Source organism: Gekko japonicus, unplaced genomic scaffold (assembly GCF_001447785.1).
Source record: "Gekko japonicus isolate JY-2015 unplaced genomic scaffold, Gekko_japonicus_V1.1 scaffold1207, whole genome shotgun sequence".
In the NCBI taxonomy this organism is placed as follows: domain Eukaryota; kingdom Metazoa; phylum Chordata; class Lepidosauria; order Squamata; family Gekkonidae; genus Gekko; species Gekko japonicus.
The window spans coordinates 456,943-474,331 of NW_015163124.1; the positions used below are offsets into that span (position 1 = coordinate 456,943).

The 17,389-nt window shown below is 51.2% G+C and overlaps 1 protein-coding gene across 1 annotated transcript in view; it reads right to left on the reverse strand.

The window, feature by feature from the left end:
* SORD (sorbitol dehydrogenase) overlaps window positions 1–17,109 on the reverse strand; it is a 32,854-nt gene extending 15,745 nt beyond the window's left edge. The window contains exons 1-2 of the mRNA XM_015406897.1: window positions 16,922–17,109; window positions 8,629–8,662 (exon numbers count right to left, since the gene is read on the reverse strand). Coding sequence (XP_015262383.1) covers window positions 8,629–8,662; window positions 16,922–16,990 — 103 coding nt within the window. The 5' untranslated portion in view covers window positions 16,991–17,109. The remainder of the gene's footprint in view (window positions 1–8,628; window positions 8,663–16,921) is intronic.
* Between the last annotated feature and the right edge of the window lie 280 nt (window positions 17,110–17,389).

Genomic DNA, 17,389 nt, shown 5'->3' on the forward strand with positions numbered 1-17,389 from the left:
TTCATAAGGTAAGGACTTGGCAACCCTACTAGATGGTCAAGGCACACCAGGTCTTACTTAACTCAAAAAAGGTTTATTTTAACTATGTACAAGTTAAGCGCAGAAAATAAACACGAGCACATTGACACAACCTGGGCAGAAAAGAAACACGATTTAAAACGCCGTTCCTCTGTCCCCTACACTATCTCTGGAGGTCGTGGGCCTCAGGATGGGTTTTGCTCCCCCCCTCCTGTGGTTGTGGAGAAACCCCCAGCCCTCCACCGGACTGGTCACTGGTCCTGTTGCCCTCCTGGCTGTCCACCACCGTTTATAGTGGCCTGGATGCCCTGGAGTTTGAGGCAACAGGAGCCCCCACCTGTCCGCTCCCTTGGAGCGGCAAAACTCTCCTCAGGGGCCCAAGCCTTTATCCGCCTGGCTCCACCCCTGGGGCGTGTCCATATTTTCCCACCCTTTTTCCCTAGCGCTTCTGGGAAATGTCGGCAGGCAAATGAGGAAGTCCCAATCAACCCCCTGCAGGCCCCTGTCTGGAACTACAGACCACTTACCCTTATGGGGAAATCCTTTTAAATACCAGGCCTCCATCTTTCACACCCAGGTAAATGCCATTTCGTTACAAACCCCATCATCATTTCAGTTGCCCCTTTCTGCAATTGTTCCAAAACTAAAAAAAAACCTTTTGGAGGCATAGCCACCCGAAGTGCATGCAGTATTCCAGTTACCAGAAGTAAACGCTGCAGTCCAAATACGGCCACGCAAGGGCATCAGCAATATTGTCCACTTTGATCTCAGACCTTTCCTAATAATCCCTAGCACAGATTTTGCCTTTTTCACTGCTGTGGCACACTGAGTGGGCAGATTCATCAAGGTATACATCACAGAAACATTGGGCTCAGGCCCGTAGCTCATGTGGGGCCCGCGGGGCCCGCCCTTCCGCGGGTTTTGTGGGCCCTCTTCCCCGATTCTCTGCTCCCCCCTCCCCTCGGCCCGAAGATGAGAGGCTGGCAGCGGCGGCGCTGAAGGCCGAGACGGCGGCTCCGCTTGCCGCCAAGGCCCATCCCGGCTAAAGCGCTGCCCAGCGGGCGGAGCGAGGGCACGGGATGTGGCTCACCCAGCAGGATGCGCCAAAGGCTGCAAGAGGCACGGGAAGCGGCAAGTGGCTCGTGGGGGGGGCTGCCCTCCCCACCACCACCGGGTCACCCGGCGCCCTTGTGCGGGACTCGTCAGTGCGCAGGAGAGGAGGGGCTGGTTTGGGCGAGGAAAGCATTGCCGCCGAAGCCGGCCCCCAACATGGTTGTCCTGCCTGTCCTGCAATGTGCAGGCCTCCCGGACCCTTCCACACCCCGACTTCAGGGCGGAGCGGGGACTGGAACCCAGGCGGGCACTCCGACCACACCGCTTCCCTTTCCTGCCTGACCAGTGGAGGGGCTCCTGCTGCCGCCGCCAACACCCTCTCAGGGCTTCTTCCATGCGCTCCGTCGGGAACTGGCACGGCGGCCAGGCCTGCGCGGAGGGCCCCTTCGGCCGTTCAGACCACGGCAACGCGCCGTGACAGTCCAGCTCCGCGCGCCACGAGCCACCTCCTGGTGCAGCAACCGTGCTGAAAAGGGGCAACAAGCGAGCGGGGCGACCCCCAGAGGGCGCTTCTGCCCAGCTGCACTTCTGATTGACTCTGCATGGAACTGAAAAGTGTGCCGGCGGGGAGGTGTGCGCAGGGGATCTAGCGCCTCCCCCCCCCGTGCGAGCTCCGCGAGGAGCCAGGCTGTTCGTGCGCTGTCGAAAAGCGGGCAAGTGGCTGCTGGGGAAGCTTGTGGTCCAGAGGGGTGTGGGTGTGTGTGTGCTGGGCCAGGCACCCAAGCGAGCCCCTCTGTGAGAGAGCCAGGCCGTAGAGCAGTTGCACAGCAGAGGCGGGGAAGCGCGAGGGAGGTCCCAGCTCCCTTCATTTCTTCCCTCCAGGCTCGTAGCTTTATTGCCAACGCGGGGCACGCTGGGGGTGGGCCCAGCGTGCCCGGCGTCATCACGTCACTTCCGGGTGGCGCGCACGCACACACTCCGGCCTCCCCACTTTCCCCAGGGCCTCCCCACTAGAAAGGTCCTAGCTACGGCCCTGATTGGGCTGGAAGGGACCTCAAGGGTCATCCAGCCCAACCTCTGCAAAACACAGGAAATTCACAACTACCTCTTTCCCCTCCACCACTCCCCCAGTAACCTATGCCCAGAGGAAGGCAAAAACCCTCCAGGATCCCTGGACCAATTTGGCCTGGAGGAAAATCGGCATGATCCTGGTTATGTAAGAAAGGGTCAAGAGAGCCAAACACTGGCTCATCCCTTCCTGCCCACCCTCTCATGATCTGCCTAAGTTCACAGACTAACCATGACCCAAAGATGTCTTTCCTGGATAACCACAACTAGATCACACCTCTCAAGACTAGGTGGCAGCTGGTATGCCAATATAGAAGAAGAGAAGAGATTGGATTTATACCCCGCCCTTCACTACCCAAGGGAGTCTCAGAGTGGCTTACAAACTCCTTTCCCTTCCCCTCCCCACAACAGACACCCTGTGAGGGAGGTGGGGCTGAGAGAGCTCTCTCGAGAACTGCCCTTTCAAGGACAGCTCTGGTCATCCAGCAGCTGCAAGTGGGGAATCAAACCCGGTTCTCCCAGATTAGAGTCTGCACACCAAAGTGGTGTAGAGACATGAACATCATTAGGCACATATGTCATTTTACCCACAAGCTGATGGACCGCCTCTTCCCATATGTGCCCCAAAGAGCCTTGCGCTCACAGGATCAACATCTACTGGTTATCCCCGGCCCGAAGGACGTCCGCTTAGCCTTGACCAGGGCCAGGGCTTTCTCTGCCCTGGTGGAATCAGCTCCCACTGGAGATCAGGGCCCTGCGGGACCTTCTATCATTCCGCAGGGCCTGCAAAACGGAGCTCTTCCACCAGACCTTCGGTTGAGGTGATGGGCGTCTATCCTAGTTGGCCTCCCTGCTCTGGCTCCCAATCTGCTGAAAGGGCCCACTTGATTCCACCTGTGGCTCTAACAGATATGGAACTCTTGCTACCTCTACTTGTATGGATTCTTATTGTTTGTTGTCTTAACTGATTTTAATGTGATTTTATTGTAACGAGTCTTGGCCTCTTGTGATCCAACCTGAGCCCGCTCCGGGGAGGGCGGAATAAAAATCTCAAAAATAAATAAATAAGCAAACTTTGAAATTTCTCTTCTTGGGAAGGGAGGGAGACACAACCCCCATCCAAACACAGCTCAATCCTCAATCCCTGGCAGCAAAGTTTTGAAAAGCAAGCTGGTCTTTATGTACTCAGTTTCCTAATCTTTAATGAGGTACGTCTCCGTACTATCAAGATTTTGTCTCCCTTTGCCAGAAGACTTCTAGAACATTTCAGAGATAGGATATCAAATGTCAACATGTCTGAAGCCTTAGTGAAATCCTATCGAGATTCCTGGTCTTTTTGGCACAAAGTTATGGCAAGCCCCGGCAGGTTACCTGCCAAGTTACGACTGCATTTAAGTTCACCTGCTCACGGTCTTTGTTCCTGCAGTCAGCGTAACCACATAGCTAGAGGCAAGCCCTGTCTTTACACTTGTGGTTAGGGTTGCTGCATTTTGCAGCCAAGATCTACTTCTTTCGAAATTACTGAAGAAATCACCTGCACGCCTCCCCTCCACAACCCTCAAGCACTGATGAAGGTGATAAAGAAAGGTGACAGAGAGAGAGAGAGAGAGAGAGAGAGAGAGAGAGAGAGAGAGAGAGAGAGAGAGAGAGAGAACAATCCTGTCCTGTACAACCACAACACTTCCACCAGGCATCCTCAATGGGGTGCCCCTGGGCGCCATGGGGCCTGCTGACACCTTTTCTGGTGCCTGCCAAATGTTTTTAGGAAGCAGGTGGGGCCAGGTAGGGCTTGTTGCCCAGTAAGGCTCCTGATCAGCTGTGCAGATTTAAAAAAAAAATCCTGTTTAGGCAGGAGCTGCCACCACAGCACAAGGAGCTACACTGTGTGACTGAAGTTAAGCTGTGGCAATCATTTTGTGGCTCACTCCTGGGATTACAGTCGATCTCCAGGTGCAAGAGATCAGTTCCCCTAGAGAAGATGGCTGCTCTGGAAGGTGGACTCTATGGCATTATACCCCACGGAAGTCCCTCCCCTCCCCAAACCCCGCCCTCCTCAGGCTCCACCCCCAAAATCTCCAGGAACTTCCCAACACAGGGCTGGCAACCTTATGTGACTGGCAGCCATTTTGTTGCTATGCCCACCAAGCCATGCCAGAATTGCAAATGTGCCCACACCAATGCTCCCTCTAAGCTGTGGAGCCTTGTGAGCAAAAATTCTACTTTGTGAGCTACTGGCATTAAAGTTGTGAGCGAGCCATTTGGCTACTGCATAAATTAGTTTGCTCTGGAGCCCTACTTCCTGAGCAAAGACAAAAGTGTGTGAGCCGGAGGCTAAAAAACTGTGAGCTAACTCACAGTAACTCAGCTTAGAGGGAACACTGGCCCACAGACCCAAAAAGTTTGAGGACCCTTGACTTACACATAGGCCTCTAACGTTTACATGGGTATCAAAGTCACCAGCACACTGCAAACCTCATGCGCTCATTGCTTTGGTCACTCTGGAGTGTGTGTATCCTACTCTTTTCTTGCACTGTTATCTGGTTTTGTAACCCATTTTAAGGAATGCATTCCACCATTCTTACAGCATTATTTTTTAATTGTATGATCTGTGACAAGTCGCAGCAAGAGAGGAGGATTATAAAAAAAGTAAATACATGCATGAAAGAAAGAGTCTTTTTTGTGGACATAGCGTTTGCCAGGCAACAAAGCGGCTTCTTCGTACTCATTGGTCACCTTTCATCTTAAAACAGATTGTTCCAGAGGGCAGCCATTTTGACCTGCCATAGAACAGCAAGGTTTGAGTCCAGAAGTACCTGAGTGTCCAACCAGATTTGGGTGGGTATGGGTTTTTGAGAGTCCTAGTCAAAAAATGAAGGGGATTTTGACTCTTGAAAGCTTGTACCTCAAAGATCTTGTATTGCACTGAATTCATTGTTCATGGCCATTGGCCTTCACAGTTAAAACATATCTAAAACATCATTGGGAGCTGCGGTGGCTCAAGTGGTTAAGATGCTGAACTGCAGGCTGTGGAAGGTCGGTAGTTCAGCAGTTCGAGACCTGAGTGTGCCGCATGACAGAGTGAGCTCCCATCTCTGGCCCCAGCTCCTGCCAACCTAGCAGTTCGAAAGCAAGAAATTGCAAGTAGATAAATAGGTACCACTTCAGTGGGAAGGTAACAGCGTTCCGTGCACCTTGGTGTTTAGTCATGCCGGCCACATGACCACGGAGAAGTCTTTGGACAGCTTTGAAACAGAGATGAGCACCGCAACACTAGAGTCGGATTCGACTGGCTTTCGAGCAAGGGAACCTTTACCTTTACTTAAAACATCATTACAGGCAAGCAAAGTTAATACCTCAGCATACAATCAGCACAATAACACTAGAACAATTCAGTTAGAGATACTTTTAGAGACTAAGTTCGCTCTGATCTTCCTAGCAGCCAGGGCAAGAAGAGCCATTCTGTACGACACAGAAAGCTCCGTATCAGAGAGCAGATAAACTAATTTTTCGGGATCAGAAGAGGACTGTAGATTGGCTAAAATCACGGCCAGGAATTTCTTTCTGGGACCCAGATACAAGGGACAGGTCAGAACACACTGTGGTAGACTTTCCACAAAGCTTTTACACAGGCAAATACGTTGACCAGTTGGGGTTTTAGTGTACCGGCCTGTTAGTCGCTCAGTTGGCACTGTTTGAAAGTGCAACACTGTAAATGCCGTTCTTAAATTATGAGCTGTTATGTTGACCAAATAAGAAGCTCTGGAATGGTTGTTCTTCGTCGTTTTGTACCATGGGGCAAACGTCTGATGCATAACTGTAATCTGACACCGGCTCATTCAGCAACTCTAGCGTTCGTATTTTGTTACGCAGGGATAGGGTCCACTCCAGCTTCTTTTCTCATATCATCACTCGCTATACCATCGAGGATTTTGTCGGTTTTTACAGTCTAACTGGACTGCGATCTTAAACCACGAGCACCTTGTACTCTGTCTCTCTCTCCAACACACGTGGCAATGCAGCCTGTAACTCTTTTACATCCATTGATCACCTTGCCTGCCCTCCTGCCCTCTGCCTAAACCCATCCCTGTTGACTTCTGAAGCTTATCACGTCTCGCTCCCATTTCCTTTGCTCTCTGCCGATTCAATGGAGTTTGAACTACCCCTCCCCTGCCATAAAACTACTGTTTCCCTGATTCATAACACACACAGATAACTCACTGCTCATTCCATCACGTTACCAAAGGTTTGGAGATCCTCTATAGTTAACTGCTCATGTATTGTGTTGTCAACCTCCAGGTGAGGCCCAGAGACCTCCCATATTTACACCGATTTCCAGACAATGGTGATTTGTTAACTCGGAGAAAACGGCTACTTTGGATTCTATGGCATTAGAAGGTCCTTCCTCTCACCAAACCCTGCCCTCCCCGGGCTCCACCCCCCAAAAATCTCCAAGTGCTTCCCAACCAGGAGTTGGCAACCCTAGCACAGGTGAGTGGTCTACTCCTATAAACAGGGCAAGGTCCAACATGGAGAGACATAGAGGACCAATGCTCCCGCTACGTTGTAGAGTCTTGCGAGCAAAAATGCTACTTTGTAAGCTGCTGGCATGAAAGTTGTGAGCGAGTGATTTGGCTACTGCATAAATCAGTCTGCTCTGGAGCCATCCTTCCTGAGCTAAGACAAAAAAAGTCTGAGCCGGAGCCTAAAAAACTGTGAGCTGGCTCACACTGACTCAGCTTAGAGAGAACACTGCAGAAGACCGCAGTGAGTACCTTCAGTGCCTACGAAATACTGCAACATACTGTTTATTTGGTCTTGGAGTAAATTAGCCAACTCTGTCTGGGCAGATTCCTGGAGATTTGGTGGTGGTGGGGTAGCTGGGGAGTGTGGAGTTTGGGGGAGAGGAGGGAACTCAGCAAAGATGGGATTCGACAGAGTCCACACTGAGAAGCTGCCATTTCCTATGCTGGAGATCAGTCATCATTCTGGGAGAGCTCCGGGTTCCCCCACCTGGAGGTTGGCAAGCCTCTTGTGAAGGCAGCCAGCGGGAGATTCTATGGGACCTCATGAGGTTAATGTATATGCAGAGAAACAGAAGATCTTTCAGAATGCAACACCAGCACAGTCTCCTACATGGAAAAGGTCTTCCCCTTGGAAAATATGACTGCTTAGGAAACTCAGGTCCCTGCCACACGGCAGGAAAAGCGACGGGCGAAGTGCGGCTAATCTGAGCCGCACCAAAGTTGAGACGACTCGGCGGGATCCCACGGATCCCCTGAGCCGTGGCGCCGTCGCTCCCCGGCACGATCAGATGCCGGGGAGAAAGCGACGGTGGGAAGGGGAGGCTGGCGAACTGCGCATGCTCACACATGCGCAGTTCGGCCAGGAGCATGCGGCCCGTCAGCATGAACCACCCAGGTAGGTGGTTCTTTTCTGGTGCGGGGTTTCAGGCGGGAGGGACAGAACGGGGATGGCCGGGCAACGCTTCCCAGATGTTGCCGTGGGATCGCGCCCATTTGCCACGCATCCGTTCCGTCCCTCTCCCGGCCCATTTCCTCGCGTGTGACCGGGGCCTCAGTGCATCAGAGAAGGAATGGGAAACTCAAGAGCTGAAATGACTCACAAGTATGGCTTTCACTGAACCAACTATGCTGATAGAAAAGGCTATAGGAGAGCCAGTGTGGTATAGCGGTTAGGAGATCTAGACTAGATCTGGACCTGGGTTTGAATCTTCACTCAAGCCATGGAAACTCGCTGGGTGACCTTGGGCCAGTCATACCCTTTCAGCCTAATCTGCCTCGCAGGGCTGTTGTGAGGATAAGATGGAAGTGAGGAGAACAGTGCGAGTGTAGTGGCTAGGAGCGCGGATTCTAATCTGGGAGAACCCGGTTTGATTCCCCCGCTCCTCCACATGCAGCTGCTGGTGTGACGTTGGGTCAAGAGCACTGTTCCCTCTAATCTGAGTTAGTGTGAGCTAGCTCACAGTTTTTTAGCCTCTGGCTCACACATTTTTGTCTTAGCTCAGGAAGGATGGCTCCAGTGCAAACTAATTTATGCAGTAGCCAAATCACCTGCTCACAACTTTAATGCCAATAGCTCACAAAGTAGAATTTTTGCTCGCACAGCTCCACAGAGGGAACATTGGAAGAGCAGTCCTCGGAAGCGCTCTCTCAGCCCCACCTGCCTCACAGGGTGTTTGTCGTGGGGAAGGGAAGGGAAAGAAGATTGTAAGCCACTCTGAGACTCCTTCAGGTAGTGAAGGGCGGGGTACAAATCCAATATCTTCTTCTTCTGCAAGTACTTTTAGGTCTCAATTGGGGGAGAAAGTACAAATGAAGTAAATAATTGAGTTTTGGGTAAGTGAGCAGAGTGCAAAGAGAATCTGAACAATCTGGGAGCTTGCCTTAGCAATGACTCACATAACCATAAACGTAAAACACATCCAAATGATCCACAAGCTGAAACAGAAACTAATCCACACAAACCTACCATTGGGACCTGGTTCAGGTATCGGCCGGTTTTCCTGTAAGGAAACAGAAGGGACAAGATTCAGCTTGCCTAAAAGCTGACACAGGGACAATCGCTGGCATTTGTGTTTCCAAGGGGAGGATCCCGTTCGTCACTTCTCGCTCCCAGGAATCCAGGGACGCAACCCAACGGAAGCACCATTTTAATTCCGCAGGTTGGTTCAGCATTTGGCATGGGATGCTGAGAAGGCGGGGTCTTAAGATCATGACCTGAGTCATCCATTCCCTCCCTCCACCCTTAGAAAGAAATAACCATTCATAACATGCAGGCTGATGGCACAGTTCTGGTGAAACGTGAAAGTTTCCATGCTGTTCTGTGTCACTTTAGTGGCGGTGGAAAGTGCCCTCCTGTCACAAGCGACTTATGGCAACCCCGTTGGGCATCATCATCACTTTGATTTATTAATCACCCAATCCCAGCTTGTGTCGGGTTCTGGGTGGTGTACAGCAGAGGCACAAAGCCATAAAACAGATGTAGAAAACATTAATGACTCAAATATAGGAAAAATAGAATGACAAATTAGAGAAAACAGGTTAAAAAGAAGTCCCAGATGGCGCCCTTGAAATTTTCATCCCAGTTCTGGATTGCCTGGCCATTTTCTGGGCAAGGGGACAGGAAACAGAAGATCAGAATCAAGGGGAGGGGGGAAAGGAGAGGGTGCCGGTCATGATAGAAAAGAGAACAGCAGAGGTGGTTTGCCATCACCTTCCTCTGCATTGTGACTCTGGACTTCCTAGGTGGTCTCCCGTCCCAGAACTAACCGGGGCCGGCCCTGCTTAGCTTCCGAGATCTGACCAGATCAGGCCAGCCTGGGGCACCAGACGAGGGCTAGCTTGGGGGTAGAAAAGGCTGTCAAGCTGCAGCCAAGTTAGTGTGACCCATACAGGGGTGTTTTGACATGGCCTGCCGCTGTGCAGCAACCCTGGACGTCCTTGGAGGTCTCCCACTAGCCAGGGCTGACCCTGCTTCGCTTCCAAAATCTGACAAGATCGGGCTAGCCTGGGCCATACAAGTCAGGACATCATTTTAGTAGGTCCTCCTAAAAGGTATTATGTGGGCTTTGTTCTTGTTTGGGGATTCTGCTTGGTCTCAGCACAGCTACCTGTGACTTCTTTTTTACTCCGGGATACAGTCAGAGGGCTGATTCAGACCACCTGTGCCCAGAACACACCAAGCTAGGGCAAGAGTTGATGGTGCTGGGCACATACTGGTGGGACATTGCTCAGAGGTGGATAAACATGTCAGGAATTCACACACAAAAAACAGAGGTGTGAGAACCACTTACACTAAACAGCACACCTGTTAAACCCAATCCAGTGAGATGAATTAACTATGCACAACTAATGAAACCGCTACCGGGGGCGGGGGGGGGGGGGGGGTTCAAACAAAATGGCAACTGTGGTTTATTCTACTATGTATAGCATGCTGTTAAGTAGCTAGAGTCAAGTCCATTAGCATTTTAAGTAAAAAGGTAAAGGTAAAGGTTCCCTTGCTCGAAAGCCAGTCGAATCCGACTCTAGGGTTGCAGTGCTCATCTCCGTTTCAAAGCCGAAGAGCCAGCGCTGTCCGAAGACGTTTCCGTGGTCATGTGGCCGGCATGACTAAACACCAAGGCGCACGGAACGCTGTTACCTTCCCACCGAAGTGGTACCTATTTATCTACTTGCAATTTCTTGCTTTCGAACTGCTAGGTTGGCAGGAGCTGGAACTAGAGATGGGAGCTCACTCCATCATGCGGCACCCGGGTCTTGAACTGCTGAACTACTGACCTTCCACAGCCTGCAGTTCAGCGTCTTAACCACTGCAATTTTGCATCATTCAGTGTGTCATGTTCATACTTATGCTTTGCTTTTAGATTGTAATTGGCTCCAGATTCTACAATCGTAATCCTATCGCATTTAGGGTTGACAGCTCCGGGTGCTGAAGTTCCTGGAGATTTGAGGGGTGGAGCCTGAGGAAGGCGGGGTTTGGGGAGGGGAGGGACCTCAGCAAGGTACAAGACCAGAGTCCACCCTCTGAAGCGGCCATTTTATCCAGGGGGACTGAACTCTGTTGTCTGGAGATCATTTGTCATAGCAAGAGATTGCCAGGCCCCACCTGGGGGTTGGCAACCCCAATTTGCATTGTTCACTGAATGCTCCGTGCCGTCGATTAGACTGACTCACCCTGCGTAATCCGCCCTGAGTCCAAGTGAGAAAGGCGGACGACAAATAATGGACTTCAATAAATAACACGTCAAATATATTCTTGGACACAGACACGCCAGCCTGATCCTTAACCATATTTACTCAGACGTAAACACCATCAAATTCAGTTGAAACCAGTGTTCCCTCTAAGCTGAGTTAGTGTGAGCTAGCTCACAGTTTTTTAGCCTCCGGCTCACACGTTTTTGTCTTAGCTCAGGAAGGCTGGCTCCAGAGCAAACTAATTTATGCAGCAGCCAAATCGCTCACAACTTTAATGCCAGTAGGTCACAAAGCAGAATTTTTGCTCACAGGACTCCACAGCTTAGAGGGAGCACTGGCTGAAACGGTTGTTATAATTAAGCATGTTTAGGATTTCAGTCTGTCCCATGCTACGCAAGGTTACAACCTTCTACATCCCTTGCAGGCTTAGAAGACTGTAACTGTTCAGAATGACAATGTAAACCTTCCTAAATGAGTTTAAGCCCATGTTCTGAAATACGACTGCTTAAAATCCCACTATGCCCTGAACTGGGTAGCCCAGGCTAGCCCGATCTCGTCAGATGTTGGGAGCTAAGCAGGGTCGGCCCTGGATAGTATTTGGATGGGAGCAGGGGGGATTTCATAGAAAGAGGTGCAGGAGCTCATTAGCATAACTCATTAGCATAACTCATTTGCATATGCCACACCCCCTGACATCACCGGAAGTGTGTCGGAAGGCAACACCCACCGCTCAGGCTCCACTGGACTGTTTTGGATTGCTAGCTATTGGGGGGGGGGAGCGTGCAGATCTGTCCTCGCAGAGGAGGGAGAGCTTGTACCTGAATAAAACTTGGTCTTAAAGGGGCCACTGGACTGTTTTGGACCGGGGGGCCGGGGCTCTGCAACTTACCTGGCTGCTCCTTGCTCTGACTGAGGGCTGCTGGGAGCAGGGGGTGGGGCTTGTTGCATATGCCCGCCCCCTGGGCTCTTTACTGCCGGAGCTCTGCTCCTGTGTGCTCCTGCGGGAAATGACCCCTGGATGGGAGCCCACCAAGGGTTGTGATGTGGAAGCAGGCAACAGCGAACCACCTCTGAACATCTGTTGCCTTGCAAACCCCACAGGGTCGCCATAAGTCAGCTGTGATTTGATGGCACTTTCCATTACCACCAGAAGGGGGGAAAAACCCTTAAATTATAGAAAGCTCCTCTCTGAATAGAAAGGGCCCTGAGGGGGCAGTGTTCCCTCTAAGCTGAGTTAGTGTGAGCTAGCTCACAGTTCTTTACCCTCCGGCTCACACGTTTTTGTCTTAGGCTCAGGAAGGAGGGCTCCAGAACAAACTAATTTATGCAGTAGCCCAATCGCTCGCTCACAGCTTTAATGCCAGTAGCTCAAAAGGCAGAATTTTTGCTCACAAAATTCCACAGTTTAGAGGGATTATTGGTCCTAACTACAACTCTAGCTGAGAGACAGAGGGTAGACTAAATGTGGAACTTCCGAAAAGAAGCAGGATACATTTCGACAAAGCTAGAAGCAAACAATACCTTTAGCAAATCCAGTCCTAACCACAATTTACTTTTCAATTCTCTCTAAACAATTTCCAAATTCAATAACTTCACAACAACACACACACACTCCATTTAGCAATCCTCACCCTGCGGGAGAAAAACGATTTACAGATGTTGAAAAGTGAGGTTCCCGTTACAGGTTAAGAGCACGTTTCAAAAGCTTTTGGGAGGTATGCTATTGGCTATAAGAGCTTGTTGTTAATTTTTAAAATATATATTATAATAATAAAAGATAAAGTTTGGGAGGGATCCTAAATAGGTCTACTTGACCAAGCAAGTCCCATGCTATTCAAAGGGACTTAATCCCAGGAAATTAACTTTAGCATTGCATGATCTTCGGCTGGTACGGCAGTTGGTTCCTTTCCTCGACCGCAATGACCTAGCTACAGTGATCCATGCGACGGTCACCTCGATGTTAGACTACTGTAACGCTCTCTACATGGGGCTGCCTCTGTCGCAAATCCAGAAGCTGCAGCTGGTGCAGAATGCTGTGGCCAGGTTGTTGGTGGGCGCCCCTAGGTGGGAGCACACCCGACCTGTACTGAAAGCGCTGCACTGGCTGCCTATAGCATACCGGATTCGCTTCAAAGTGCTGGTGCTTATCTTTAAAGCCCTACATGGCCAGGGTCCAACATACCTGATGGACTGCATTTTCTCATATATTCTCCAAGGAGCAATTCGGTCGGTGACCCCGGGCCCCAAGGAGGCCAGGCTTGCCGCAACGAGGACCAGGTCCTTTTCAGTGGCGGCTCCTATCTGGTGGAATAATGAGATCAGGGCCCTGCAGGACCTTGCGCAGTTCCGCAGGGCCTGTAAGACGGAGCTCTTCCACCAGGCTTTTGAGTAGGAGCCGCCACTGCCACTACCACCACCGCTCCACCACAGAGAGACACTGCCGGAGGGCCGGGTAATATCTGTTGCAGCCCTAGCCCTCCCCTCCTGTTATACAAAATGTTAGGAGTTTTCTATTGTGCATCTGATGGAACCGAATTTTAATTGTTTTTAGCTTTTATATATTATATGCACTTTTGTGCCTTATTTAAGCCGCCCTGAGCCCGTTCGCAGGGAGGGCGGGGTATAAATATAATAACATAAATAAATAAAAAAATAAACCTTTGAAGACCACCCTTGGAAGCTCATCTACGACTGCATGCAGCCAGTGTTTGCATTTCCCACACGAAATGTAAAAAAGGGGCACATACACTGCCCAGCTCACGCCTTTTTCTAGGAAACATGACTACTGGTTGCCCACAGGTTCGCCAATTCGACCGAACAAGAACCACCAACAACCACCTGGCTTCTGCAAAGGGCTTTAAGAGCGGCTTAAATCACCATGTTTTCCAAGCTATAAGCTTTCATGAGTCAGCGGCTCACTTTGGCAGATTTGAGCACTGACTCACGAGAGCGTATTATACCCTGGAAAAAATGGTGTTTGTCTTTCAGGTGCTAAAGGTAAAGGTTCCCTTGCTCGAAAGCCAGTCGAATCCGACTCTAGGGTTGCGGTGCTCATCTCCGTTTCAAAGCCGAAGAGCCAGCGCTGTCCGAAGACGTTTCCGTGGTCATGTGGCCGGCATGACTAAACACCGAGGCGCACGGAACGCTGTTCCCTTCCCACCGAAGTGGTCCCTATTGATCTACTTGCAATTTCTTGCTTTCGAACTGCTAGGTTGGCAGGAGCTGGAACTAGAGAAGGGAGCTCACTCCGTCTTGCGGCACCCAGGTCTCGAACTGCTGAACTACCGACCTTCCACAGCCTGCAGTTCAGTGTCTTAACCACTTGAGCCACCGCAGCTTCCTCTACTGGGCTCAATTTTAGTTCTACCTGCTGCAGATTCACAGGGCTACCCAGCCTGAAACGTTTTTATCAGCAGGTGGAATTTTCCAAGGCATGGAAGAAATGGGGGGGGGGAGGCTAGCAACCCAGGTGTCCACCTGATTGCCTCCTCAGGGTTGCCAGCCTCCAGACAGGGCCTGGAGAACCCCTGGAATTACCACTGATCTCCAGAAAAATTTATTATTGTTGTTGTTATTATTATTATTGGCATTGTGTGTAGGATAGCATCTGCAAGTTCTAGCTCTTAGTGTGACGAGCTTGACTTGTTTTTAGGGGCTGAGAGAGCTCTGAAAGAACTGTGACTGGCCCAAAGTCACCCAAGCTGGCTTCATGTGGAAGAGCTTCTCCAGATTAGAGTCTGCCGCTCTTAACCACTACACCAAACTGGCTCTTCTTCTTCTGGAGAAAATGGCTGAAGGGTGGACCCCATGCTAGGGTTGCCAGCCTCCAGGTGGGGCCTGGAGATCTCCCAGCATTATATATGATCTCCAGACTACGGAAATCGTTTCCCGGGGGGGGGGGATGGGAACTTTGGAGGGCAGATTCTATAGTATACCATAGATTCCAGGAGAAACAAAAGTCCATTCCCAAGGTACTGCACCCCAAATCTCCACAAATTTCTCAAACCTGAGTTGGCAACTGGCCGGGAGATCTAATTGGCCAGGAGATCCAATTTGCTGCAGATCTAACTGACGTTAAAAGGGAAAGCCAGAGGGCCCAATTGAAAAGTGGACAACTCTATTGGTGACCCTAAACTGGTGTCATATGAAGAGTCCTGCTGGATCAGACCAGTAGTCCATCTAGTCCAGCATCTAGTCTGACACAGTGGCCAACCAGTTCCTTTAGAGGGCCAAGAACAGGGCATAGAGGCCAAGGCCTTCCCCTGATGTTACCTCCTGGCACTGGGTTTCAGAGGCTTAGTGCCTCTGAATGTGGAGGTTCCCCTCAGTCACCATGACTAGTAGCCATTGATCGACTTATCCTCCATGAATCTATCTAATCCCCTTTTAAAGCTGTTTATTCCTATGGCCATCACTACATCTTCTGGCAGTGAACTCCACATTTTAATCACTCTCAGTGTAAAGCAGTATTTCCTTTTGTCCATCCTGAACCTACTGCCCATCAGCTTCATTGGATGCCCTCAAGTTCTAGTATTTTGGGAAAGGGAGAAAAGGTTCTCTTGGTCAACTCTCTCCACCCCATGCAAAATTCTATAAAGCTCTCTCTCATGTCCCCCTTAGTCATCTCTTTTCTAAACAGAAAAGTCCCAGATGCTTCAGCCTTTCCTCATAGGGAAGGTGCTTCAGTCCCCTAACCATCTCGGTTGCTCTCGTCTTTCCTTTTCCCAGCTCTGCAACGTCCTTGCTGCGGTGGCTCAAGTGGTTAAGACGCTGAACTGCAGGCTGTGGAAGGCCGATAGTTCAGCGGTTCGAGACCCGAGTGTGCCACATGACGGAGTGAGCTCCCATGTCTGGTTCCAGCTCCTACCAACCTAGCAGTTCGAAAGCAAGACATTGCAAGTAGATAAATAGGTACCACTTCGGTGGGAAGGGAACAGCGTTCCGTGCGCCTCGGTGTTTAGTCATGCCGGCCACATGACCACGGAGACGTCTTCGGACAGCACTGGCTCTTCGGCTTGGAAACGGAGATGAGCACCACAACCCTAGAGTCGGATTCGACTGGCTTTCGAGCAAGGGAACCTTTACCTTTACCTAATGTCCTTTTGGAGATACTGTGACCAGAACTAGACGCAGATTGAGGAGGGTATCCGCGTTGCTCTGAAGCAACAGAATAAAGTTGAAGTCCAGCGGCACCTTTAAGACCAACGAAGTTTGATTCTGGGTATAGGCTTCCCTGTGCAGGCACACTTCTTCAGTGGACAAGTAGAGCTGTGTTGGTCCGAAGTAATACAACAAAGGCCAGTGGCACCTTGAAGACCAACCAGGTTTAATTCTGGGTATAACCTTCGGCGTGCATGCACATTTCATCATTAGTGTGATTTATCTGATGAAGTGTGCCTGCACAGGAAAGCTTATACCCAGAATTAAACTTGGCCGGTCTTCAAGGTGCCACTCGGGACTCAAACCTAGACCTCTGCACAGTACACCAGAAGAGGCCACGCACCACAGATCTACACAGTGTGGCCTTACAATATTGGCCGCTTTAGTCTCAATCACATCAACCCTGACCTCCCCAGTCTTCCCTCTAAGCCGAGTTAGTGTGAGCTAGCTCACAGTTTTTTAGCCTCCGGCTCACACTTTTTTGTCTCAGCTCAGGAAGGAGGGCTCCAAAGCAAAATAGTTTATGCGGCGGCCAAATTGCTCGCTCACAACTTTAATGCCAGTAGCTCACAAAGGAGATTTTTTGCTCACAAGACTCCACAGCTTAGAGGGAACATTGGACCTGCTCCCCCCCCCAAAAAAAAAGAAAACACACCCCTTGCCCTCCTCAGACTCTGCTCCCACATCTCCCGCACTCCCCCAAACCTGGAGTTGTCAACGCTGGGCAGCAGCCCCATTTCAAGGCAGGGAGCCAAGGTGACGCGACCCTAGCCCCCCAAAAAACACACCGACTAACCCACTTTCGATTTGCCTCAGCAGCACCCCCCACGACCCCCACCCCCGTGCCCGCCCTCGACCCCCTTCCGCGGCCCTTCCCTTCCTGACTGAGGCGAGGCGCCGCGCCGTACCAAGCGCAAGTCGCCGGCCTTGTGCACCACCACCGACAGGTACTTCCCCTCGGCTGCTGCGGCCGCCATTGCTCCTTTCCGCCTCTCCGCGCTGCCTCTGCTGCTGCCCTGCCCGGCCTTCAGCGCCCCGCCGCCGCCGCTCTCTCGCCGCCCTCCGCCTCGGCGGGGAACTTTAGCCCCGGGGCCGGAGTCCAGGTGCCGCCCGAGAGGGGGAGGTCTCGACCCCCGGGCAGGGTCTCAAGTCCACACGCGGCGCCTAACGGGCGGGCCTCGCGCCCGGCCTCCTTGCCTGGGGTTTCACGGGCTCAGGTGACAGGTGGTCTCTCCTGGCCACACCGGCGGGGAGATTGGCCGGGACTCTGGCCTGGCCTAGGTAGGGTTGCCAGCCATCAATGTTCCCTCTGAGATGTGGAGTCTTGTGAGCAAAAATTCTACTTTGTGAGCTACTGGCATTAAAGCTGTGAGCGA